The sequence below is a fragment of the Podarcis cretensis genome (assembly GCF_951804945.1).
Source record: "Podarcis cretensis genome assembly, chromosome: 8".
NCBI classification, from domain to species: Eukaryota; Metazoa; Chordata; class Lepidosauria; order Squamata; family Lacertidae; genus Podarcis; species Podarcis cretensis.
In genome coordinates, this window is record NC_137177.1 from 37,952,133 (window position 1) to 37,977,017 (window position 24,885).

Sequence of the window (24,885 nt, forward strand, 5' to 3'; positions counted from 1 at the left end):
CCTCTGCTTTGAACTGGAAACTTTTATCTATGGTAAAAAAAATAAATAAATTCAGGTATAGTGAAAAGTGCTCAGAGCCAGAAATGTGCATTTTGCCTTTCTGCAATCTGCTGGCTTCCACGCACAGACCTCCCTTTCCTCCATTCAGTCTAGCAGAGTTGAAGGACACATCTCAGCCAGGCCAAGCCTCTCAGGAAGGGTGTGGCCTGGGGAGAGCCCTGAGGGCCAGTTAAGAGAGGCTTAAAGGGCAACATTTGGCCCCCGAGAAGACTGAGGCTTCCCTTACCTCTTCTTAAGCTTGGGGAGCAGCTGCTGCCCCTTTTCCTTGCTCCACCCCAAGATACGTTTCTGAGTTGTGGGACAAGGGAGGGCATTCTGCCTTTCCAACTCTGTTCCTGTCGACCACTCACAAAAAGAACATTTGGCCCCCTTCAGAACCCCTTGGGTCCAACAGGAGGGCAGAATCCATCCTCATTTTGGATCCACTCATTTTCCTGTCTACTGTTCAGAGCGATTTCATTCTGCTGCTTGTGGTTGTGTTCCTTTTTTTGCTTTTTTACTGGTTTGAAATTTTTATCTAGCATAGTTCACTTTTGCCTGCTTTGGAGATTTTTGTACGTGACTTGCAAATACTTAGAAGTAAAATGCATGTGTGCATGGGGAGGCGGGGGGGGGATGCAGGTGCCAAGGACCACCCAAGGAAGTGGGGTAGAAACATTAATGCATATTGTCCTCTGCCTTGCAGGTCTTCCCATATTCATTGTTCTGCTGATCTGCGTGATCAACCAGTCACATTATGGACCTTTCACCATTAAAGTGTATGAATCCTCTGGGGAATATACTAATGCAACAATGTAAGTGGCTTTGGGGGTGTGTGCATGTCCTCTCACAGCTAAGTTGATTCAGGTAGCTCCATTCACAGTTTAGCCATAAACTAGAAGTATAGAAGCCTTTTCCTGGTAGTGGGCTGGGCAGAGACAGAAGTGGGCTTCTCCTCTGTTCCTATTTCTCCATATTTCCAACCCCTGCGTGCTCTGCTCCTGATGGTTCCTCTTCAAGCACAATGTGCATTCAGCCCATTTAAATTTAGTGCTGCTTGGGCCCGGGGTGGGATCCACCTATCAGATGTGGCCCATGGAGGGTTGGCCACCATTTGATCTGGCCCCAGGTGGTTTTCCTACTCCTGCCATCCATGTTCCTGCTCCACACAGGTTCCACACCAGCAAGGTACCAGCAAGCACCAGGCAGTTTTGTCCCTAAGGCGTGTCAGGTAGTTGGGCTGCCTGCAGCTCTCTTCCCAGTGGCAGCACTGGGTGGGTGGGCGGGCGGAGAGGGTGTAAAATGGGCTTTCTTCTGCCCTGAGATGTTCAGTGAACTTTGAAAGTCCCACAATGGATTGACAAAAGGACATCCTTTTGTTGTGTCCCTCACCCAAATGGATGTCTCCAGAGCGCTACAGTCTGGTCCCCAAAATGTTCTGACAAACACACCTCACTCAAATTTTTGATTAGCAACCTTCCAAAATGCAAGCATGGGTGCCCCTATTTCAGTCATTTCTGATCTCAGAAGAAGGGGGAAAGAACCTTCTAAAGTTCCTAAGCTTGTTTCTCTGGACTTGATGTTTCTGGTTGGCCACTGCGAGGTCAGGATGCTGAAGTAGATGGGCCATTGGCCTGATCCAACAGGGATCTTTATATGTTCTTATGAACATGCTTTGGGACACTGTGCCACATCCCTCATGCCTGCTCCCTCCCTCTTCTTTTCCAGCTGCTGGATCACCAAAAAAGAGATCAACAACTTCCTGAATCTGGGCTTTCTAAGCCTGGTGCTCTTCTTCAACACCATCATGCTGGGCGCGATGGTGCAAGCGATCCTCAAGCTGCGATGTCAGTGGGGATATGCCGTGATGCTCCTGGGGCTGAGCTGTGTGCTGGGCATCCCTTGGGGGCTGGCCTTCTTCTCCTTCTCCTCTGGGACCTTCAAGCTGGTGTCCGTGTACCTTTTCACCATCATCAACTCACTCCAAGGTCAGTGGGTGGCAGCTGTTTCCTCCCTTCATTTATTTGGGTTGCCGTTTTGTCACTGTTTCTTCTCTCCACTGGAATTTGGTCTATTAGGGTGAACAGGGCACTGCCCCACCAACCTTAGTCTCTACCTGGCTGCCGCCTTCATTACAACCAGTCCAAGGTTGGCTCTCCTTGTTGTTGGCTCTAGCACCACCTACTGTTGACCTCCTTGCCTATTGCCCTACCAGTCCCAAAGGGGAACCAGCCGTCATCAGTGCCGGATTTACATATAAGCTAAACAAGCAATAGTTTAGGGCCACACTCTCTTGGCCCCCCCAAAAAAATTTCACAATATACTACTTCTTAATTGTATTTCAGTTCAACAATTACTTTGATAAAATACATATTTTGTCATGTGCAAATGGCTTTAGATACCTATTAGATCCATAAATTACCATATAGCATAGATTCACCACAAAAAAACAGTGACAATTTGTTGTTGACAAAGGACGGTTGGACATATAAAGGGCCCCATTACCTTCAGTAGCTTAGGGCCTCATCAAACCTAAATCCGGCCCTGGCTGCCATTGAAATCACATTCTTCGGCTTGCAGTTTATTTATCACAAGGGCAGCATCTTCAGAATCAGCCCCAGGGCCAAACTACATGTGACATTAGTCAATAGGGTTGTGGATTTTGTTTTGGTTTTTTGACATGGGGCAGGGAGACAGATCCTAATATGGAGGCTTGGGGGTTTTAGCCCTTTTTCTCCCTTGCTACAGTACTGATGCAGACTGGGGCTTTCGCGCTTGCAGCTTGTACTGCAAAAAAGAAAAAAGTCCCCTTCATTTCTGTGGGATCGTGTTTGACCACAGGGGAGAGAGAGAGAGAGAGAGAGAGAGAGAGAGAGAGAGAGAACACAATCCAAAGCAACTCCACCTTGGAAGCAGAGGGCTTCTTAAAGTCCCCTCTACCCTCCATGTTAGGGTTCACATTAGTAGGAGCAGAGGAAGCTGCCTCATTCTGAGCCCTAGAGCATTGCTCCAACTACCACAGCATCATCAGCACTGACTGGCAGAGGCTGCCCAGGTTTTCAGGCAGGGACTTATTCTCAGCCCTACCTGAAGATGCCATCAGCGATTGAACCTGGGACATTTTGCATGCAAAGCGGTCCATTAGCCCAGTGTTTCCCAACCTTGTGCCTCCAGCAGTTTTTGGACTACAATTCCCATCATCCCTTGCCACTGGTCTTGCTAGTCAGGGATGATGGGAGTTGTAGTTCAAAAACAGCTGGAGGCACAAGGTTGGGAAACACTGCATTAGCCCACCTCTGCTCCACACTGATTGGCAGTGGCTCTTGGGGGCTCTCCAACACAGAGTCTTTCTCAGCCCTACATGGACCTTGCACCTGGGACCTTTTGCCCTCTGGTGGCTGGTCCATTGTGGTGCATGGGGCTCCCTTGGAAGGTGGTGGACAATCCTTCCTTTGAGGTTTTTAAGCAGAGGTTGGGTGTTGCTGAAGTTGTGATTCCTGCATTGCAGGGGGTTGGGCTAGATGCCCCTTGGGGTCCCTCCCAACTTTATCATTCTATGTTTCTAACCTTAGTGTTCCCCTAACTTGTCTGCACTCTTGTAACCAGTTGTCTCCACCCCTTGCTGGCCTCCCTGCCTCTCACGCAGCAGTCTCTAGGAACATCACCCACTGCTGCTTTTGCATGCAGAGTGTGGGCTCTGTTGCTGAGCTGTGTTCTTCCCTGACACTGCCACAGGGGAGGTGCACACAGGAGGACAAGTCTTGCTATGCTCTCCAACTCCTCCTTTCACATTTCCCTCTCCTCCTTCTCTTCCCACAGGGTTCCTCATCTTCCTTTGGTACTTGGCAAAAACCCTCCAGTCCCGCAGGTCTTCCTCCTATTTCTACAGCACAAATTCCAGCAGCATCAAGCTACAGCCAAGCAGCACCAGCATATGACCCAGTGAGGGGTCACATTCTGCTTGGATGTCCTGCCTTGCCTCCTGTGGAACCGAAGGCCTCTTCCCTACCTGCTTCGGAAATCCAGACTTTTGGGAATCACTTTGTCCTTGCACTGCTCATAGCTGAGTGGTTGGCGTACAGGCTATTTTAAAACCTGGAACCCTCCATGCCTGTCTCTCCCCTATTTATCAGGGGTACCCTCACCTCTAACCTCCGTCTCCGTGGAAAGCGCTCATACCTGTTGAGCACATGCGAGGGAACTGTTGCAAAGAGGAAACCACGTCCACAAATGGTTTAAATGCAGTATTTCTTTCTGTATATATTTATGTAATTTTTTAAAAGGGGAACTCTTTTTGTGACTCCTTTTCCTAACAAAAAAGGACCGCTCTCCTGCTCTGCCATCGGTTATGAGGCATGTCGGGGTATGTGATGGCCCCCCAAAAAATTGGATAGGTATTGAGAGCATGGATAAAAAAACACCCTGCAGAAATACAATGGAAACAAGTTAGAAATTATTCTGTTGCACGCCAGCCCAATCTCCGAGCAGTGCTAGGTTCCAGGCACTTAACCCAGGATTCGTGTTTCCTTTACATTGGGCCACAGCGGAGACTGTGGTGTCTTTGTGATATACGGTTTATTTACACACATATATACAATCTGAGCCCATGATGGAAGTGCTCACAGCATTAACATCCCAAAAGGATCTTGGATTCAAAAAGACATCAAACATTGCTCTCTGCCCCTCTTCTAGTTTACATCATAGCCCCCAAACTCTACTCCAGACTCTGGCATTTGTCCATCTCACTATCTGCAAGTTGGAGAAGGAGCCCTGCCTGTTTGTTGTCTCGCACAGAGCTTCAGTCTCTTAATCTGGAAGCCTAATCTAGAAACTAGCCTGGCATATATTTTAACACATGCTGGATCCAGGCGTTAGAGGGGTCTGGTACCTCCGAACTCATAACAATACTATAATTTGCAGAAAAAGCATTGTTTCAAAGGATTTTATTTTTAACTCTCACTAACAAAGCAGAAGTGGCCAAGCTCACTGCCAGACTTGCAAATAGGATCAAAGGACCTAGCAGGAGGCGTGGAAAACTGGAAGGAGTGAAAACCACCACTTTGGAAAAACAAAAGCAAGAAGGCCACAGGACTCCTGAGTGGGCTGACTCTCTTTGGATTTTCCTGAGCATAGAGAAAGTCTAGAGTTATGGAGGAGAAAGTGTGGGACAAAAGGAGCTGAAGGAGAATGTTGCATGGACAAGGCGGACTTAAATGGATCAGAAGGGGTGCAAAATCCACATTCTGCCAAGGTGTGGACAGACCCCGAACAGTCCTTTCTGTGTGTATAAGAACAACAGCCCTGTGGTGTATCCAACCATACAGCATTTTCATCCTGAAACAATAGCTGCAATAGCTCTTTCTCTCTCTTTTTTTAAACTATAGTGTGGAAAGCTGATAAAACTCTTTTTGTAATTCAAAATGCATTTGTTAGAAATCCTTTGCGGCAGATGCTTTGCTTGACTTCACCTGGATCAAGTAACTCTTTCAAGGGTGGGGTCCCTCCGATGCATTCCTCCCTGGGGGCTGCTCTTTGAAAACACCAGCTGCTGCAGAACTAGCCCAGCAACACGCCCCCCCCCCCCCGCCGTTCCCTTACTGGCTGTGCCCCACCCAGAGCAAGTCCCAGCAGCACACTCTCACCAGCTTGCAGGCTTCCTGTTCCCTTCTGGGCACAATTCAGAGAACAATAAAGCCATTTTCTTCGGGATCAGAGAGTACTGACCAAAAATAATCGTCGTTCCGTGCCATTTGGCAGGATAAAGGAGGAGAGGTGGGGAAAGCAGGCATCAACTTACGTCACAGGACTCCAGAATGATCACACTTGTTTTTAGTACCAACATCACACAATATTTGGGGGGGGGGCACCCTTCATTTGTGCTTTCTCCCAGCCTTCCCCAACCAGGTGCCCTCCAGTTGTTTTGAACTACAACTCCCATCAGCCCCAATGAGGGGCTGATGGGAGTTGTAGTCCAGAACAGCTGGAAGGCACCAGATTGGAGATGGCTGCGTTTACCAGAATATAATGTAGTAGCCCAATAGGCTTTTCTTTAAAAGTAGGCCATACATTTTGACAGCTTCATTGGGAGAGAACAGCTTCTCAACTAAGTCCCAGTACATTTCTGAGCACAATTCAAAGTGTTGGTGCTGGCCTTTAAAGCCCTAAATGGTCTCGGCCCAATATACCTGAAGAAATGTCTCCATCCCCATCATTCTGAGGTCTTCCTCTGAGGGTCTTCTCCATGCAAGAAGTGTGGTTACAGGGAACCAGGCAGAGGGCCTTCCCTGTTGATGTCAAGGAAATAAACTACTATCTGACTTTTAGAAAACATCTGAAAGCAGCCCTGTTTAGGGAAGTTTTTAGTGTTTGATCTTTTATCGTGTTTTTAATATTCTGTTGGGAGCCACCCAGAGTGGCTGGGGAAACCCAGTCAGATGGGCAGGGTATAAATAATAAATTATTATTATTATTACTGTACTAAGAAAATAGAATTGAATGCATTGGTAAGGAAGACTCCAGCATGAAACAGTTGAACTAGACCATTATTTATATGCTGTTGGAAAATTAGACTTGCAGGAGCAAACCAGAGTCTACAACCAAATTTATGCCACAAAAATGTAAGCACATAGCAAACCCAAGAGGAGTCTTGGGGCAAAACTCATACAGCTGCCCTGCTGGACAGTTTTGTTTTTTAACATACAAAAATTATATTTATTGACCCATTTATAACTAGGGGCTGTGCCCCAGCTGGCACCACCTGCCAGCCCCCAGCCATTTTCCTCACAGATTGACCCACTAGATCTTCCCACCCCATTTCTGGAGCTACTTTTCTATTCTGCACCCCCATGCACTAGCCTCCCCCTCCCCCCTTTTGTGAAACTGCACCTTGCACACAAACCACCCCATGGTAAGTTGTATCTCCCCCGCCCTTAGAATAATAGAATTGTAAGTTGTAAGAAAATCAGAGGGTCATCTAGTCCACCTCCCTGCAATGCACAAATCCTGCCCATAGCTGTCCCTGGGTGGGCTCCAACCATCAACCTTCTGGTTAACAGTGACCCATTGCACCAGCAACCAAGCATCCTTTTCACCTTCTGCCCAGTTTTGAAGGCACCACCTCTCCTGTTCTTTTGTCCATGCTTTCATCTTCAACCCCATTTCCATGCCTCCTACTCCTTTCTTTTTAGCCCTCTTCAAGCCCTCAATTCCCCCCATTACTTTTCTCAACTCTTCCTTGCACACAGACCCTCCCCCTCATTCCCATGCTTCTTTTTCTCCAATTCCACAGCCCCTTTTTCACGCTCACAAATTCCCCCATGCTGATACATGCTACTGTATCTTTAAGACAAATAGACTCTTAGGAGCAAGCTTGTTAGTGTGTTCAATTACAGAAGGTTAAGTTCAGTTAGATGACTGGTGTACACCTATGGATGCTTGGTTGTTAAAAAAAGAAAAGTATTAACAACTGTTTTGATTGTTTATGAATTTTTTTTTCACACAAAAAACTAACAAGTTGGTAAGGCACTGAGTATCTGAAAGGGGCCATTAGGGCCAGCAAACCATATAGGTCCATACAGTTTCATAAGGGGTATTCAAAGTGTGTACGACGACTCCTAAATAAGCAGGACCAGCCTGTTGTACGACAGTGCAGAAGGCGAGAGGAGCTATTGCCCCCTGTTAGCACCTTGTATGAGAGGCTGCCGAGACTCAATAAAGCTATCCACCTGGACGATTCCTTGACAAAAGTCTATTTTGTTGTGTCAGTTTCTCTGAAAGAACCAAAGACCATGATCACTAACCACCTAGTGTGAAAAGCGAGTTGTGTTTCCCGTGGTGTAAAAAGAAAGAGTAGAAGTGATATGTGGGTTAACTGTGGCAGGTCTTATGGGAAAATAGATATTGTAGCTAATTGAGGAGAACGTGGAAAATCCTGGTCCAAAATGATGGTACAACTGGACATAGCCACCAGCACATACTATATGATAGACAGCCCCAACCAAACAGCACCCCCAGCAGCAGTCGTTGGATTGGGAAGGTTCCCTGTGTCCTAGTTTAAGAAGCTTCAAGTCCCACCCTTGGCCCTCTTTCAGCACAGATTCCAGCAGGGGATGAGCTCAAGCTCAATTCTCAGGCTGCCATGTTGCTCCAGGAGTCACATCTGTGCTCTAACCTTGCGTTGCTGCAGCACTGCACATGCATAGCAAGTGATGGGGAGAAACTGGGCAACCTGATGGCTTCCCCCACCACCTGTATTTGCCCCGCTCCCCTTTCAGACATTAATGGAGCAACGTGCCAGGATCAAAGGACAGGCACCTATGCCGCTATTACAGTGCATAAGCCAGGCTGCAACGTGGAAAGGTTGGGTGTGTTTGTGAGATCTGCTTCCACTTGCATTACAATACTGCAGGGCCTATGCAGCCCTTACTTGTTGGATTTGTAATCCATCAGCTCCAGCCAGCATCACCAATGGTCAGGAAGGCTGAGAGTCATGGTCCCAACAACATATGGGGACCCAGGTTGATGCTAATTGGATGGAGGGTAGCATATACATGGATCGAGTAAATAAATACGATGGTAAAATCACAAAATACCTGGTAGTGGCGTATCTACATAGTGAACTGGCCAAAAGATGGTCTGATTTATTTAAACTATGCTGTCTCACTTAACCTTAAGCTAGGAATGTCTCATTACCTTTCACCGCAAGCCTGTCGGACCAACCTCTCTTGCTATGTTGGCTGGAAGGCATCTGGGTCCCTGAAGCTCCCTTCTTGGCCCTGCACAGCCTCCTGCCACCCAGGAGATAGTCCCACAGTAGTATCTCAACCCAAAGAAGTTCCTTCACTGCTTGCTTTGTGTGTTTAATGGGGCAGCAGAGCTGAGAACAAAACAGTTCCATCATACATCGTATCTCTCACCCCTAAATTGACTCCCAGAGTAAAGCAAGCTAGTGAGTGAGACACCACATCTATCTGCAATTGTATTTATTTGGAATTCTGCTGCTGCCGCTGTTTATTTTTACAGCTTGCTCATTTCTTCATGGCTTTTGCAACAGCAATCAAAATGATGATGACAGCAATACTTGCTGAAACCACTGCACCAGGGATCCACAGCTGCATTTCTGAGGGGAGGTAAGAGAGAGTCAGGCAGGTTAGTGTAACTGAGGATGGGGGTTGTGGCAAGAGAGAATGACCAAGACTGGCTGGGGATGATGGGAGATGGAGTCCAGCAGGGGTCTAAGGCTGAACACCAGTGGCCCAGATCAACCTTCCCCAAACTGGTGGTGCCTTCCAGATGTTTCAGACTACAACTCCCATCACCCCTGACCATTGACTGTGCCAGCTAGGACTGAGTGAAACTGTGGTCCAAAGTATCTGGAGGGCACCAGGTTGGGAAAGGCTGATCTGGGCTGTTCATGACCTGTCCAGGAAGATAGGTACATACTCCAGATGAGCTGTTGGTCCTCAGCATCCCGCACTTCCAAGTGTGATGAGGCCAGGAAACGGATGGGACCATAGGAGATGATCTTCTGGTAGTCATCAGCCAGCTCCCTCTTGCTTCTTTGCTTGCTGGGACACTGCTGCAGTCAAGATCAAGAGGGAAAAGGCATGAGTCTTACTCTACTACTGAATGTGTACAAAGATGCATCATCTTATATAACACAATAATTATAGCCACATAACGAGCCATCTCTGCAAGCCCATCAACCTGTTGTTTTCAATTTAAATAAATTAAAATGGATCTCCTCTTCCCTCCCAAGAGCCACAAGGAAGGATACAATACACAAGCATCTCATTTGATCTTTTGCAACAAGACTTGGGAAAGGGAAGAATCTAAAAAAAATGTTGTGCTGGATCAGCGCATGGGTTACTGTAGTCCAACATTTCAGTTTCCAACAGTAGACATATCAGCCAAGCTCTGCTCTGGGTCACTTTCACATGTTCAATCATTAGTCTGTTCTGCCCTGTTTGTGCATTAATCTGTATTATAAATGACTGTGCAGATTTTTTTTTTAAGGTAAGGTTTAAAGAAAGATTATGTACACATCACACATTTAAAGCACAAGACTTCCCTGCTGCAAGAATCCTGGGAGCTGTAGTTTGCCAAGGATGCTAAGAATTGTAGCTCTATGAGGGGGTAAATCACAGTTTCCAGGAATCTTGGGAGGGTTGGGTGCTTTAAATGTACGGCATACCTGCAGCCAAAGTACGTTTAAATGTTTATTATTAAATTCCTATTTTTGTTTAATTGCCATTTTTCAGATCATTAGTCTCACAAAGCGGTTTACAAGCGCTAAAATATATCAAAAATGATTGTTAAAATCTATTTTCCTCCCCCCCAAAACAGTTGTTTGTTGGGCTATTAATATCTTAAAAATTGATTATTTTATTACTTAACTAGTGCATAAAACATAAGAACATAAGAAGAGTCTGCTGGATCAAGCTAATGGCCCAAGAAGTTTCCTTTTCACAGTAGCCAACCAGATGCCCATTATGGGAAACCCACAAGCAGAAGCTGAGCACAACATCACCCCCCACCTTTGCAGTTTCCAGCAACTGGGATTCAGAAACATTACTGCCTCTGACCATTGTAGTTAATAGCCACTGATAGCCTTCTCCTCTATGAATTTGCCTAGCCTCTTTTAAAGCCATCCTAGTTGGTGGCTATTACTGCCTCATGCACGAGAGAGTTCCATATACTTTAACTTTGCAGTGTGTGAAGAAGCCCTTTATTTTATCTGTCTGGAATCTTCCAACATTCAGCTTCACTGGATGTCATCATTCCACTCCACCACCACCACCCCGCCCTGCAACCTTGACCTTAGTATTTAGCTTTGCATGTACACCCATGCTCCTAAATCCAGTCCTTCTCAATCCAGGAGTTTAAATTCCCAGCCCTTTCTTTTCTCATCCTTCCTACCCTTCTACAAAATTGTTTGTTGTTCTTTAATAGTTAAGTAAAAGGTAAAAAAAGAAAAAGTAAAGGACTTCTGGATGGTTTCGTCCAATCAAAAGTGACTATGGGGTTGTGGCGCTCATCTCGCTTTCAGGCCGAGGGAGCCGGCGTTTGTCCACAGACAGCTTTCCGGGTTATGTGTCCAGCCGGACTAAACCACTTCTGGCACAATGGAACACCGTGACTCCGTTTACCTTCCCGCCGCAGCGGTACCAATTTATCTACTTGCACTGGTGTGCTTTCGAACTGCTAGGTTGGCAGGAGCTGGGACAGAGCAATGGGAGCTCATTCCATCATGCGGATTTGAACCGCCAAGCTTCTGATCAGCAACCCCAAGGGGCTCAGTGGTTTAGACCACAGCGCCACCTGTGTCCCTATTAGTTAAGTACAATACCCTTGTCCCCACCCATCAAGGAGCATTAGCTGTCTTCTTTTCTCTGAAGCAGTGGCTGAGTTTTATATCGTCGCCTCTCCATCCTTTCATAATATTTTGCTAATTTATATAAAATTTGTGTATCTACTTTAGCATACACCTCTGCTGCATCAGTGGCACATCCTTGTAGCTGTTTGGTCACTACTGTACTGGGCATCAACAGCAGCTTCATAGCTTACAGATTTATTTTTAATTTCCCGTCACTGGTAAGCAAATATCTCACCTCTAGCAGCCTCACCCTTGCCAGTGGGTTTGCTCTGCTTCTCCCCACTAAGCAAGTGCATTTCAGAATTTCCAACCACTCTATCTCACCTTTGCACCAGCAACCCCACCCTGACAATGGTTTTCTATACTTCTATATACAGCTGCTGCAGCAGCAACCACCAATTAGTGGGTACAGTTATATTTTTTACAATACCTCATCCTTAAGAGTTGCACCCTTATATGCATATATTTTTTGCTATACTTCTGGGCATTAGCTGCAGCCTAGTGGACAAATGTTTGTTTTTAATTCCCCAACAACTAGATCTCTCAAATTTAGTAAGCCACCAGCAATTATTCCTTTATTATCAAAATTGTGGAGTCAGACCACAACCCCTGCAATACAGGATTATTACTCGCTTGCTATACTTTTATATACCGGGCATAGCAGCAGCCTAGCAGATTACACAGTTCTATTTTTAAATTACAGTGTTTCAAGTTTTGTACACCAGTAGCAATACCCTTATTCCAGTTTGCAATCCTTTGTTTTGCTCTTCTACATTTCTTTGGTGTGATTGTACACACACATACACATCATTATAAAAGAGAGGCACTCATTATAAAACAATTACACTGGTGGCGGGGGGCGGGGAGCCTTCCATTGACTAAGGAATATATTTTTCAGCACAAGATTGGGGAAGGTCAATGGGATCCTGCTAGCATCTGAGGATACATGCAAGCCCAGGAGCACCACAGTGGTGACCTACACCCTACAGAGATGCAGAAGAGTGCCCAATATCCTAAAGACACACAGAGAGAGGTTACCTTGGCGCAGGGCTCTTTGTTCTCTGGTACACAAAGGCGCACTTGGCAGTGCAGGAACACCTCCTGGAAGTTTTTGAACTGGAACATCTGAAAGCTAAACTTTGCCACAGTGCTGTTACCAACGGCATTGAGGAAAGTCAGTGTCTTGTCGTGAGGGCACCTAGAAGAGACCAAGCACAAGCTTAAATGTCCAGGCTCCCAACTTAACCCAGGCTGTAAGCATTCAGTCCTGGAACACAATAATTTTTTTAAAAAAGTGTGTTTGATAATGTGCAAGTGCCTTTCACCCCACTGGTAACCACAGGCAGCTTTAGGAGCATCGTTGGTCATACCCTGCATTGGCAAGGCTCATTTGACAATGGTGAGAAACCGAGCCTCCAGTGTCATCGGCTCAGTCCAGTGGAACTCTCTGCCAATGGAGATTCAATAGGCGCTTCCTGTGCTTGCTTTTATTTTTATTTTTTATAAATGATTTTTATTGGTTTTACATATAATCACATTACACAACATCGTATCCTCTGTTTTATCTCTTTGGATCGACTGAGCCTAACGATTTCCCTCCCTCCCATTTGATGGTTTACAAAATTAAACTTTACATCTTTACATTTCACTTCAATTCCTATCCTTATTGTATCATTACCTAAAATATTATATTACTCATCCTGAATAGGTAGCAATTTCACCTTACAAATCCTCAGATAATTCTGTGCCAGCTTTTAAATGGCTACCGGAAACATTTTTCCTCCACCAGGCCTATGCAGGCAGTTAAGAATACATCTTTCCCCAATAGTTAACTGATGCCTGCTTTTAATTTTTTTTATTGTATGGTTTTATGTTTTCATTGCTGTAAACCATTTTGATATTCTTGTTTATGATATAGTGGTATGAAAATATTTTTTTTATAAATAAATAATGGGGGGGGGGAGTTTACTTGTAAAGCCCGCAACTCACTTGCAGAGGCTTTGCAACCCACAAGTTGGGGAAAGCGGATATACAGGATCAAACCCCTCAACAAATGCCATGCCAGACTCTCACCCCTTCATGATCAGGAAGTGCTTTGTGCTGTCCAGAGGGTCACCTGTCGGAGTGCCCCAGCAGTCCTCCATGCCGAGGAAGAAGTACTTCGCCTGATCCTGCCCTTCTATTTTCACGAGGACGTAGAGCATGTCTGTTACGAGGAATGTCAGTTGTGACTTGGGATAGGCACGCACATAGCTGGCGTTTTCATACAGCTGCATGTTGACTCTGAAGTCCCCTTCCTTGACCGTAAACTGGACAATCCTAGGAAAAGAGGCAGCCACACACAAATCCCGCCAGAGTCAGTCAGGGATTCACATGGACAAACCTAACCCACCTGCCCATGCTTATCCGCTCTCCCACAATCACCACCTTTCCCCACCCAATTCTGGAGTCCCAGGACAAGATACAAGGAAGTTAAATAAGTATATCTAATAGCAAACTCAGGTGATGGATGCCAGAAGAAGTGAAGACAAAATGAGAAGAGGGAGATTCCAGCATGCCTAGGGAGAACCCATTTTCGGAAGTACCAAATCAGACTATTGGTCCATCTAATTGGCCCACTTCCAGACCGGATTGTCACAATAATCTCTATGTGGGACTGCCCTTAAAGACTGCTTGGAAACTTCAACTAGTCCAAAATTCAGTGGCCAGATTACAACTGGGGTTCCATTTAGATCTCATATAATCTGGTACACTGGCTTCCAGGCCCAATTCAACATCAGTTTAAAGCCCTAAACAACTCAGGTCCCAAATACCTGAAAGACCCCCTCCTTCCCTACAGACCCCCTCAGGCATTAAGATCCAATTCACTTCCAGCAGGGTTTAAAATATCCTCATGAAAATTCACAGCATTTTAGTATGATTTTCTAATATACATGTATGGAATTGTGTCTCATATACACATTGTTTTCGAAAACATTTTCTCACGATGTACTTTTGTTTCATATTTTCACTTTCCATTTCTACGTGCACTTTACCCTAGTGCATGCATTTTTGTAAATGCATTACAAAAATTACTCGGCTGGAGAACTGCATTGCAAAATTCGGAGAAGTGTGAATTTTGGGGGACGGCTGTGCTTTGGTTTGCGTCTTGCTTCAGGAAGTGAAAATTAGATGGGTTTGCCTTTAAACTGAACCAAAGTTCTCCCCCATCCCTCTTGGCCAGCCCTGCAACACATGCCACAGTGGAGCAAGGATGGGGCAGCAGCCCAAAGGCTGTGGCCATCAGAGGGAAGCCCCTGGTCAGAGTCGTCACAACAACAACAACAACAACAACAACAACAACAACAACAACCTACTTGTCCACAGGCCTGAGTCCATAGCTCAGGCCAACCACATGCTTGTAGGCATAGATGCAGGAGAAGTGCAAGCGGATCTGGACACTCCTGGTGATGATACTCTGGTCGTTGTCACTGCCAGACTCAATCACATTGGCGTAGGACACATGAGTCTCATTGATCTGAAAATGGACCAGAAACTGGATTAGGGGGTTCAAAACCACATGTGGATAAAGAGGGCAATAATATTGAAATATACTCAGAGTCAAGAGTGGATTTCATGCTCTTTATTCAGCTCATAGTGGTGAGGAGGAATGAAAGTTTCCCCAAAGTATCTGCTTTATATACATTATTTACACAATGGGTCGCACGTGATTGGCTAATTCCGGAATTCTCCTGTAGGCCAATTACGTTGTGGATTCACAACCATCTGGAGCTGCATTGGGTGGCTCCTGCAGACCAATCATACTGCTGCATTGTTCTAGGACCAATCAGACTGATGCATTTTGGATCCTATTGTTCTAGAACCAATCAGACTGCTGCATTTTGGATCTTATTCAACTCAGTACATAACAAATATAAAATCTGGCCACATTACCTCATGCATTGGTTACTTCAAGATTGAATTTCTGTAATGTAATGGATGGGAGGAGGAAGAGGTAAAAGAACACAAAGAAGAAGAGAAGGAGGAAGGCTATCAATGGCAGTGAGCATGTCTATATATTTTTTGTCAAATTGCTCCAGATTTGTACATAAAATAAAAATAAGTAGTTGCATCTTGTGCAGATCTTCTTTACGAGCTGCTCCAGAGCACTTACATTAATGGTGGAGCCACAGGTGGTGTGGTTCTCCCCAGTCAGCTTTGCACCAAAGTAACTGACTCCGTCTTGCCATTGTTCGGAGACCAGGCAGGTACGGCTACTCAGGTGGAGAGAGGCCAGGGGGATCTTCAGCATTTCAAATGCTTCCTTCCTCACCAGCATCCTCATGAACTCTTCCATGCATTCCAGTTTCACCACCATTTCTGGGGGAGAAAATCCATCAATTAGAGCAAGGGGGGAACCTCCCTACCTCTGAGCAGTGCATGCCATGGTGGATGGGTGCTTGTGGGTGCATGCCAGTGGGCGTGGCCAATGCTGGAGATAGGAGGGGCCTTTAAGACCCCATCCACACTATACATTTAAACCAGTATAATACCACTTTAATCCTAATGGCTTCCCCCAGAGAATCATGGGAACTGTAGTTGTTCGGAGCTAAAATTCTCAGGTAAATCCCTTTTTGCAGGGAACTATGGGTACCTCTCTAAGGGGAATATGGTGTCTCCTAACAACTCTCAGCACACTGAACAAACAACAATTCCCAGAATTCTTTGGGTGAAAGTGGTTCAAAGTGGTTCAAAGTGATATGAAACCATGGTGTGCTGTAATTTTATAGTGCAGATGGGGCCTAACACACACACACACACACACACACACACACACACACACACACACTGTTTTATCAGGTTGCTAGGGTGGGAGGTTAAGCACTCCACTGCCTCACAGACAATTCCAATGCAGCCCAAATTGCTGTCCTGTTGTTGCAGGGAACTATCTAGAGTAGCAGGGTTCTGTATGTGCACATCTGTGGGCTGAAAATGTTTGGGTGCATGAAAGAGTGTGGACAGAGCCCTGTCCTACTGCAGCTCTGGCCCCTCCCACTACTGGCATGTGGCCCCACAGAAGTCTGGTTTTAAGCAACCGTGGCCCTCAGACTGAAAAAGGTTCCTCACCTCTGCTTCAGAAATACCCCGGAATCCTTCGTAATGTAAAATCCTTCAGGGTTTTTTTTTTGGCAAAGTGCTGTGAAAGGAAGGAACTTTGAAAGCCTACCTCAGAAGGCAGTGGACTCTCCTTCACTGGAAGCTTTTAAGCAGAGGTTGGGTGGCCATCTGTCAGGGATTCTCTAGTTGCAATTTCCGCGTTGCAGGGGGTTGGACTAGATTGCCTTTGGGACCCTTTCCAACTCTACCATTCTATAATTGGGATCAACCACACCGAGGGATGGAAGGGGGATGGGGAGAGAAAGACATCCACTTCCCCACAGCACAGCAGACCTGTGTTACCTTTACAGTGCAAGCCAGTGAACCCTGGCTTACAAGAGCAGCTGGCATTGTTCCCAACTGCAGTGCAGTCTCCCTGGTTCCAGCATGGGTTTGGGAAGCAAGGCTCTCCCAGATTCCTCCGAGGACGTGGGGCAGCTTCTCCTCCTGCACTGGGAAGCTCCATCAGATGACCTACAGCAGAGGAAAGCCGTCATTCTGTTGGCCAGTGGAGGGGTGGGAGGTCAGGTACCCTACTTTTCAGAGGACAGTCCTCAATTGGATGGGCTGCCCAGTCCCAAGTCTGGTCCTGAATGGGGTAACTGTGCCCCTGAAGGACCAGGTGCGCAGCCTGGGAGTAATTTTGTACTCATAGCTGTCCATGGAGGCACAGGTCAATTCTGTGTCCAGGGCAGCTGTCTACCAGCTCCATCTGGTATGCATATCCTGCGCCGTGGTTCAATGATCCCTCTGGTGCCCCCCCCCCCTTTCCCAGAATTGCCGACCTTTCCCCAAGCCTCTGTGGGGATCACTCTCCTCCCACGAAGGCCTGGGAAGGAAGCTGCATGCCTGCCAGCCATATAGTTGGTAGGGCACAACTTCCATCCTAAGCATCTGCGAGGATCGCTCACCTCCTGTGGAGGCTTGGGAGGCAAGCTGTATGCCCACCAGCCATATCGTTGATGGGGCACAGTTGGCAAACTGTAAACTCAGTTTTAAATGACACTTCTATGGCCATCTTATCTATTGCCCTGATGACATTCTATCAGCCTCTTTGTTTTCCAGGAAGGCCATCAGGAAACTTACTGTGATAAGTTGTCTCAGTAGCAGGCAGGAGGAGTACCAGAACTAGGAGCAACAAGCACTTCATGGCCATTTCTGGGGGGCAAAGAGAGAGAGAGAGAGACCTTGGAGTCATAGGCGATATTGCGAATATGTCAACCCAGTGTGCAGTGACCATGAAAAAAAAAAAAGCAAATTCCATACTAGAAATCATTAGAAAATGAATTGAAAATAAAACTGCCAGTATCATACTGCCATTATGCAAATATATGGTGCGACTGCATTTGGAATATTTTGTGTGGTTCTGGACGTCACTTCAAAATAGATATTGTGTAGTTGTGAAAGGTTTAGAAGGCAGCCCTGTTCAGGGAAGTTTTTAATGTTTGAAGTTTTATTCTGTTTTTAGTGTTCTGTTGGGAGCCGCCCAGAGTCAGGGGCATAGCAAGGGGGGTGCAGTAGAGTGTCCCACTGAGGGGGGTGACAAAATGGTGGGCAGCACTCACCACGGGGCCTGCAGCATGCCTGAGCCACATGTCTCTCCAAGGAGTGACACGGTGGCTTGGGCACCCACAGGCTCCTCACTGCCCCAAACGGTCCACCCGCCACCTCACCCACAGCGGTAGGGTGGCTGAGTGGGAAGAGGTAGGCAGATGCCTTGGAGGCCCCGCTGTGCCCCCGTGGGTGGCTGGCCCAGTCCCTGGGTGCAGGGCAGGCGCGCCACCCCAGGCGCCTGATCGGCTTGCTCCGCCACTGCCCAGAGTGGCAAAGGAAACCCAGCCAGATGGGCGGATTATAAAATATAAAATATAAAATATAAAATATAAAATATAAAATATAAAATATAAAATATAAAATATAAAATATAAAATATAAAATATAAAATATAAAATATAAAATATAAAATATAAAATATAAAATATAAAATATAAAATATAAAATATAAAATATAAAATATAAAATATAAAATATAAAATATAATGAAAAGGGCAAACCAAATGGAGCAAATCCCCTATGAAAAAAGGCTGCAATGTATGAGACTTTTTACTTTAAAGGTGAGGAAGAGGCAACATTATAAAAGGGTATAAAATTATGCATAGCATTGAGAAAGTGGACAGAGAAAATAAAAATAAGATCAGTGGAAGACAAAGTAAAGTTCAAGTATAAATATGAAGAAGACTCGCAGAAGGGACTTGGAAAAGAGTTAAGAGTGGACAGAAGATCACCAGGTTGATGGACTATATGGAATTGGCAGATATGACTGGCAGAATCCGAGACCAGGGAGAAGAGTCGGTGGAAGAAGATTGGAAAAAGTTTAAAGACTATTTATAAAAATATTGTAAAATTAATGAGTGTTAGAAAAATGTTGGAAAGGAGTTATATGGCTTTAGTAGAAATGTTATAAGGAATTAAGTACAAATAGATTATTAGAGTATTAAAGGGAAAATAAGGTTAAAATATGTTAAGACAATTATATATTAAAGGGAAAAAATAAGGTTAGAATATGTTAAGATAAATTATAGGGCAGAAAACAGAGGAAGATGGAAAGGAATTGCTGAAACAGTCAATTAAAGTGGAATACAAAAAGGGAGGTGTGAGGAGGTCGTTGAAACAAGGGAATGAAAGACAAGATAATGAAATTATTGGATGTGTTTTAAATTGTGTTTATTTTGTTTTGTTAATTTAATATTATGGTGTTGGTGTTGTGTGGTGTTTTTGTTTTTGTATTGTATTGTTTTGTTTAACTCTTTTTCTTTCTTTTGTAGCCTTTAAAATGTTAATATATATTATTATTATTATTATTTTAAAAAAGAGAAAGTGGACAGAGAAATATTTATCTCCCTCTCTTATAGCACTGGAACTCAGGTACACCGACGAAGCTGAATGTTGGAAGATTCAGGAGAGATAAAAGAAAGGACTTGTTCACACAGTGCAGAGTTAAACCCTGGAATGCTACACCTTGATGGGGCTTGTTGCATTTTTAAGGTTGGCTGTTATCATGCTGAACAGGTGTGAGCAGAAGGATTTAAAAAAACATTGGCTAATTTTAAAGTCAGCCAATGACCAGGGATGATGATTGCAGTCCAACGAGGTCTGAGGAACTGAAGCTGAAGATGGAAGGGCTGTTCAGTGTGGTAGAAAGTCTGGTTCAAAAATAAGGAATCCTAAGGAGGAAAGTATGGATGGAGGGGGGCGGGTCTTGAAATAGCCAACCAGCTGTGAGCAACAGGACCCGAGCAGGTACTCAGGTCAAGAGTCTTCCCCTCTATGGTTAGATATATGCATTTCTATTTAAAATATAGTAAATATTTCTAAATTTGAAAACATTATGGAATTCTATGTCCCCTTTTGTCCCCATTTCTGATGACACCTCTCCTGGTTTGGCAATGTGTGCATGCCCCCCCCCAAAAAAAATCTACCCACCAACAAACTGCAGCAGCTTGTTGTAGCAATTGTGATGTGCAGTGCTAGGTGCTGTGCTAGGTGCTGTATGATTTCAATGGCACTTTATCTATGCTTCTATTTCTCGCACATTGCATTTTATTCCATTCAGTAGAATTTATAACACAATATATAAGGAGTAAAGGAGACACATTAAAATACTATTAAAAAATGAATATGCTATGGATGTGCCATCTTCCATCTTCAACCACAGATCCAAAGACACCATGCAGATAACCTGAATGAAGCTAGGGGAAGACAGTTTGGGAACCCCTGGGAAATATTAATGGGTGGTGAGTGGGAAGCAATGGAGGAGCTCTCCAATACTGAGGGGCTGTAGAGTTGGAGAAAGTGCCACACAGGTACCAGAATATTTCTTTTTTAGATCAGAAAGCCAAAATGGCATTGAGGGATGGATGGTGGGCTGTCTTAAGGGTAGCAAGAAAGAATTGTAGTAAATAATACAATAGGGTTATCCACAGAACTGGTTCTACAATTATTATTATTTAAAAAAAATGATTAGCCAAGCAGTTAAACTTCCACAGTCTCCATATTATAAAGGGGGAAACAGACTGTTTTGCCTAGCAGTGAATAGAACCTTTACCCAATTGTTTGCAAAATTAGCATCTTCAGAGAACTTGAGGTTCTAGCTTAGATAGGATTGCCAGCTTTTTTTTGCAGGTAAGATACCTATGCCTTTAAGAGCTGCATCTCACAGGCCGATGTTGGGTGGATCTAACTTTCTCAGCTAAAATGTGTTTCAGGCACCTGTTAAGGCATTGGATCCCCGACAGAAAAAAAAAAAATGCAAGCAGACATGGGAACAATTATATTCAACATTTAGAATGTCAGTTTCCAAAATCGTATCACCCTGGCATACTTTGGGGGGAAAGCAAAACAAATAGCTATCAGTATCACCATTTAAACACCAGCATCTCAAAGACAATTACCAAGCCCTTTAACTGCTCATTGCTTAGGAATACATATTAGGGTTGTCATATGTCCAGAATTTCCCAGACATAGCAGGAATAAGGCAGTCAGAAGCAGCGTCCAGGTGGAAACTGCTGAAACGTCTGGGAAAATACGGAAGTATGGCAACCCATGTCAGAAGTCAACAACTTTGTCCCCCACAGAAAACCTCAACAAACTCACATTTTGAAATACAGCAACTCTCATATATATTTATATGACATTGCTTTCTAACATTGCAGCTTGAGAGAAAAGAAAAGAGAATTAGGACTTTTTTCCAAAGGGAGCACTTGAAGACAGAGATAGGATACTGCCAAAACTAGTTAGAGCTCTGTGCAGTCAGCCTAAAATGACAAAACAATGATTATACAACGCATCCCTTTCCAAAGCTTTTAAGGGTACAAGCCATTGCACACTTACTTGGAAGTAGGCCCCTTTGGCTAGAGATGGATAAAGGAGACCAGGCTGCATCCACAACTTCGCTGCTCAGTCTCTTACTCGCTTCAGCCAGCTTCTTGCAACCTTGCAGCTCCTCCTCAGCTGCCACACAGACCTCCCTTTCACCCACCCAGCTCCTTATATTATCTCTCAGCAGCTGACCCTCTTCCAATCCCACCAAGGCTTCCCTAGAGATTGTTTTTGTGCCATTTCGAGGTCTTCTCATTGCAGCTGCCAACAGAAAGTTTCATCTTCCTGCTTTTAATTTCAGGTCTCCATCAACCGTCACCCAAGGTCCAAAACAACTGTCCGGTTTTTCTCTTTATGTTATTTTATTATTTTCTGCTACTCATTTAGAGAATTATTGGTATCCTCCCTCTCCTCAACTGTGCTTTGAGAAAAGTGCTTTCTTTGGGGGGGGGTGTTCCAGATGTTCCTCATAACGATCATTGAATGGAAACATTGCAGGTGTTTAACTACATCTCTGCTTTTATATCTAAAGGGCAGAAGCAGACACAGATAAGATTTCTGCATGAGTTTTCCTCCCCAAAGCAGTCAGAAAAATCTCACGCTTGTACTGAACTGGGGGAAGAGGCAAGAGAAAGGTTCCTCATGAAACTGATTCCAAGGGCAGCAGTTGCCCATTATCTTTATTAAGACCAACTGGAAATCTCAAAACAGTTAGTTACCTTTCATTCTGCACACCTGTGGTCCCCAGTAAAGGTATTCAGTAGCAGAGGAGGCTGGTGGAAGTTCCACAGGGCTGTGGTTCAGTAGTAGAGCACATGACCATTGGGAGAAGCGCAGAAAGAAGATTTGCCATGGTATATCCAGGGGCGCAGGAAGAGGGCGGTGGGGGCAGACGGCCCCAGGTGTCAGCCGAGGGGAGGTGACAAAATGCCCCTAGGTGAATCGCTGCTGTGCCAATCGCCGCCCCCCAGTGCATCGCCACCACGCCGATCGGCCCCCTGGGCGGATTGCTGCGGTGCCCCTGTGCGTGAATCGCCGCAGTACCCCCATGGGCAGATCGCCCTGCCCCTGCTGCTCCGGGTGCCGGAACAGCAAGCTACACCCCTGGGTGTATCTGTAGCAGCACAATCAGATGCCTTCATCTGCCCCAGCTGCAGCAAAACATCTCTCTCCTGCATTGGTCTCTACAGTCACAGCAGGCGCTGCAACTGTCCAACTGCTTGACCTCACCCGCAAAGGCACACTCCTCCATTGTCTCCCAAGACAGATGGATGCCAACCTTTCCATGTTTTGCATGTAGCAAGACCCAGGTACAACCCCTGATTCCCTGGCACCTGCAGATAGACATGGGAACATCTCCTGCCTGATATCCTGGTATTCAGTGCTAGTTCTACTACTCAGAGTAGTTCCACTGAGATCCATTGACATGACTAACTTGTGTTCATTAATTTCAGTGGGTCTACTTTGAGTCAAATACCACCCACACTCTTCAGCTTCATCGTGGCTTCCGTTTTCTAATTGGATGAAGACTGGTTTGAGGGGAAGCAAATAAAACTGGAGTGTTTCTTAAGAAGCTGGAGGATACCAGTGGACTGTGGCTAACATCACTGGTACTCGGCTTCAAATACCAGAGGTGGGAGCTAGGGATGGGGAAGAAGTTCGGCTTACATTTAAAGCCTAATTTATCAAATTCACACTTTCCAAAATAATGAGAAAACGAAACACAGCAAAATTCACACTTATCTAAATTTTGTTATGCTGTTCTCCAACCAAATAGTATTTACAAAAATGCATAAGATATACATAAAATGAATATATTAATGAAAACACAAAAATGCACATTATTAGGAATTCCTTGCCAAACAAATATGTTTAATAGGAGAAATTTGCACTAAAATGCTGAAGAAGTTTCACAAGGAAGCTAGAATAAGTGGTAATGTGTGCACAGTCCAGCTTCCCACAATACTGCAACTGGCTTCTGCATGTTCCTTGGGAAAAGGTGCCATCTTGTCTTGCACCTCAGGCAGCAAAATATACTGAGCTGGCCCTGCTCCTGCTTGACTCTTAATGATAATTAACACCACTTGAAATAATAACAGCAGCTTTCCATTGAAAAGCACCCAGTACAGATTATGTGACCGGCAGAAATTCAATTTATAAGGTATCAGGATCAAGAGTGTTACAGTTTTGTAGGAGCAAGGAGTGTTTAGAGTAGCTGGTTTGCATTGATCATGTTTGTATCTGTGAAATGAACTTGTAACTTTTCTTCAGGAAACAATAAAAGTTATTAACCAGAAAAAAAATGAAAATCAAACCAATATCACTTTTCCCCACGAGTGCATCTCTGTTTTGGGCATGCTGTATTTATTCATTTATTTAACAAAGTTTGCTTGATGGAAAGAAAACCTCAAAGCTGTTTACAGAAATATGAAAGAAAACATTATTTTTTAAAATATATATAGAGAGAGTTTTACAAAACATATTTAAATTCAAACAAAACATCTGCCTCATCATTTAGGATTCCCTGAATCCTTTGACTCCCCTCTGCCCTTCCATGGTTACCATTATCAATCTCTCCCCCCCCCCCCAACTGCTTCCCTTATTTTCTTTTTCTTCTTTTTTAAGAAAAACAATATTTTTACCATAGTTTTTCGTACATTACAAGCATTACTCAAATCCTGCCAAAGTTTTTAGCTGTTTACAGTGTTCTCTTAAATACATTATAAATTTTCCTCATTCCTTCTTAAAATTATTCTCTTCCTGATTTCTGATTTTCCCAATCAATTTCGCCATTTCGGCATAGTCCATCATCTTCATCAGCCATTTATCTCTCATCAGAACTTTGTCTTCTTTCCATGTCTGGGCCAGTAGTATCTGTGCTGCTGTTGTCGCGTACATCAATAAAAACAGGTATTTAAAATATGGGAAAGTTGATGAAAAACAACAGTAGCTAAAAAGAGATTAAACACCTGTTATATTCTGCATGTCTGGATAGGCTGGCCTAAAGAAAAATGTTTTAGGTGCTGAAAGGGATAAGGTGAAGATGCCTGCCTGCAGGGAGTTCCTAGAGCTGGAATTGTGGGATGAAGTGGCCGGGGGAGGGGGCTTCAATGTAATCAAAAAGCCCCACTGCCTGACTTTCCCCAGTTGTAGCTTAATCTTAAAAATAAAAACGCAGCTAAGGGAACCATCAGGCCCCCCAATAAATTACGCACTGGGACAGCTGCACCAGCTGGGTTTCTGCCTGTTAGGTTTTGCATTCTTCCAGAAATGAAAAACATGGTTCCCACCGGAAGCTAAATTGTTGGGGTGGCATTGCCCGTCGCAAATGTGCTCTTTCTTTGCAAACTTGGGAAGAGAAGACAACTCAGACCTCGTTTGTGGACGAGAAAATGGACACACACGACTACAACTCCCAGAAGCCTCAGCTTCCCAGGAGGTGGTTGCCATGGAGACAG

General features: G+C 44.7%; 2 protein-coding genes across 10 annotated transcripts in view; one reads left to right on the plus strand and one right to left on the minus strand.

The window, feature by feature from the left end:
• Nucleotides 1-7,784, plus strand: part of ADGRG1 (adhesion G protein-coupled receptor G1) — a 40,939-nt gene extending 33,155 nt beyond the window's left edge. For all 7 annotated transcript variants that reach the window (XM_079988408.1, XM_079988403.1, XM_079988406.1 and 4 more), the window contains 3 exons: nt 746-854; nt 1,768-2,027; nt 3,859-7,784. In XM_079988408.1, coding sequence (XP_079844534.1) covers nt 746-854; nt 1,768-2,027; nt 3,859-3,977 — 488 coding nt within the window. In that variant the 3' untranslated portion in view covers nt 3,978-7,784. The remainder of the gene's footprint in view (nt 1-745; nt 855-1,767; nt 2,028-3,858) is intronic.
• Nucleotides 7,785-9,003: 1,219 nt separating this feature from the next.
• Nucleotides 9,004-24,859, minus strand: LOC307222860 (uromodulin-like). 3 transcript variants are annotated; one of them, XM_079988433.1, is made up of 9 exons: nt 21,440-21,910; nt 17,636-17,707; nt 16,853-17,023; nt 15,567-15,772; nt 14,770-14,930; nt 13,487-13,732; nt 12,452-12,611; nt 9,481-9,616; nt 9,004-9,157 (listed from the first exon to the last, which is right to left on the minus strand). In XM_079988433.1, exons 1-9 carry the CDS (start codon nt 21,681-21,683, stop codon nt 9,066-9,068), a joined length of 1,488 nt encoding a protein of 495 aa, XP_079844559.1. In that variant the 5' UTR covers nt 21,684-21,910; the 3' UTR covers nt 9,004-9,065. The 3 variants fall into 3 exon arrangements, with proteins under 3 accessions (XP_079844559.1, XP_079844558.1, XP_079844557.1); XM_079988432.1 differs by lacking the exon at nt 21,440-21,910 and adding an exon at nt 24,643-24,859 and having other exon boundaries at nt 9,004-9,616; XM_079988431.1 differs by having other exon boundaries at nt 9,004-9,616; nt 21,440-21,911.
• Nucleotides 24,860-24,885: the final 26 nt, after the last annotated feature.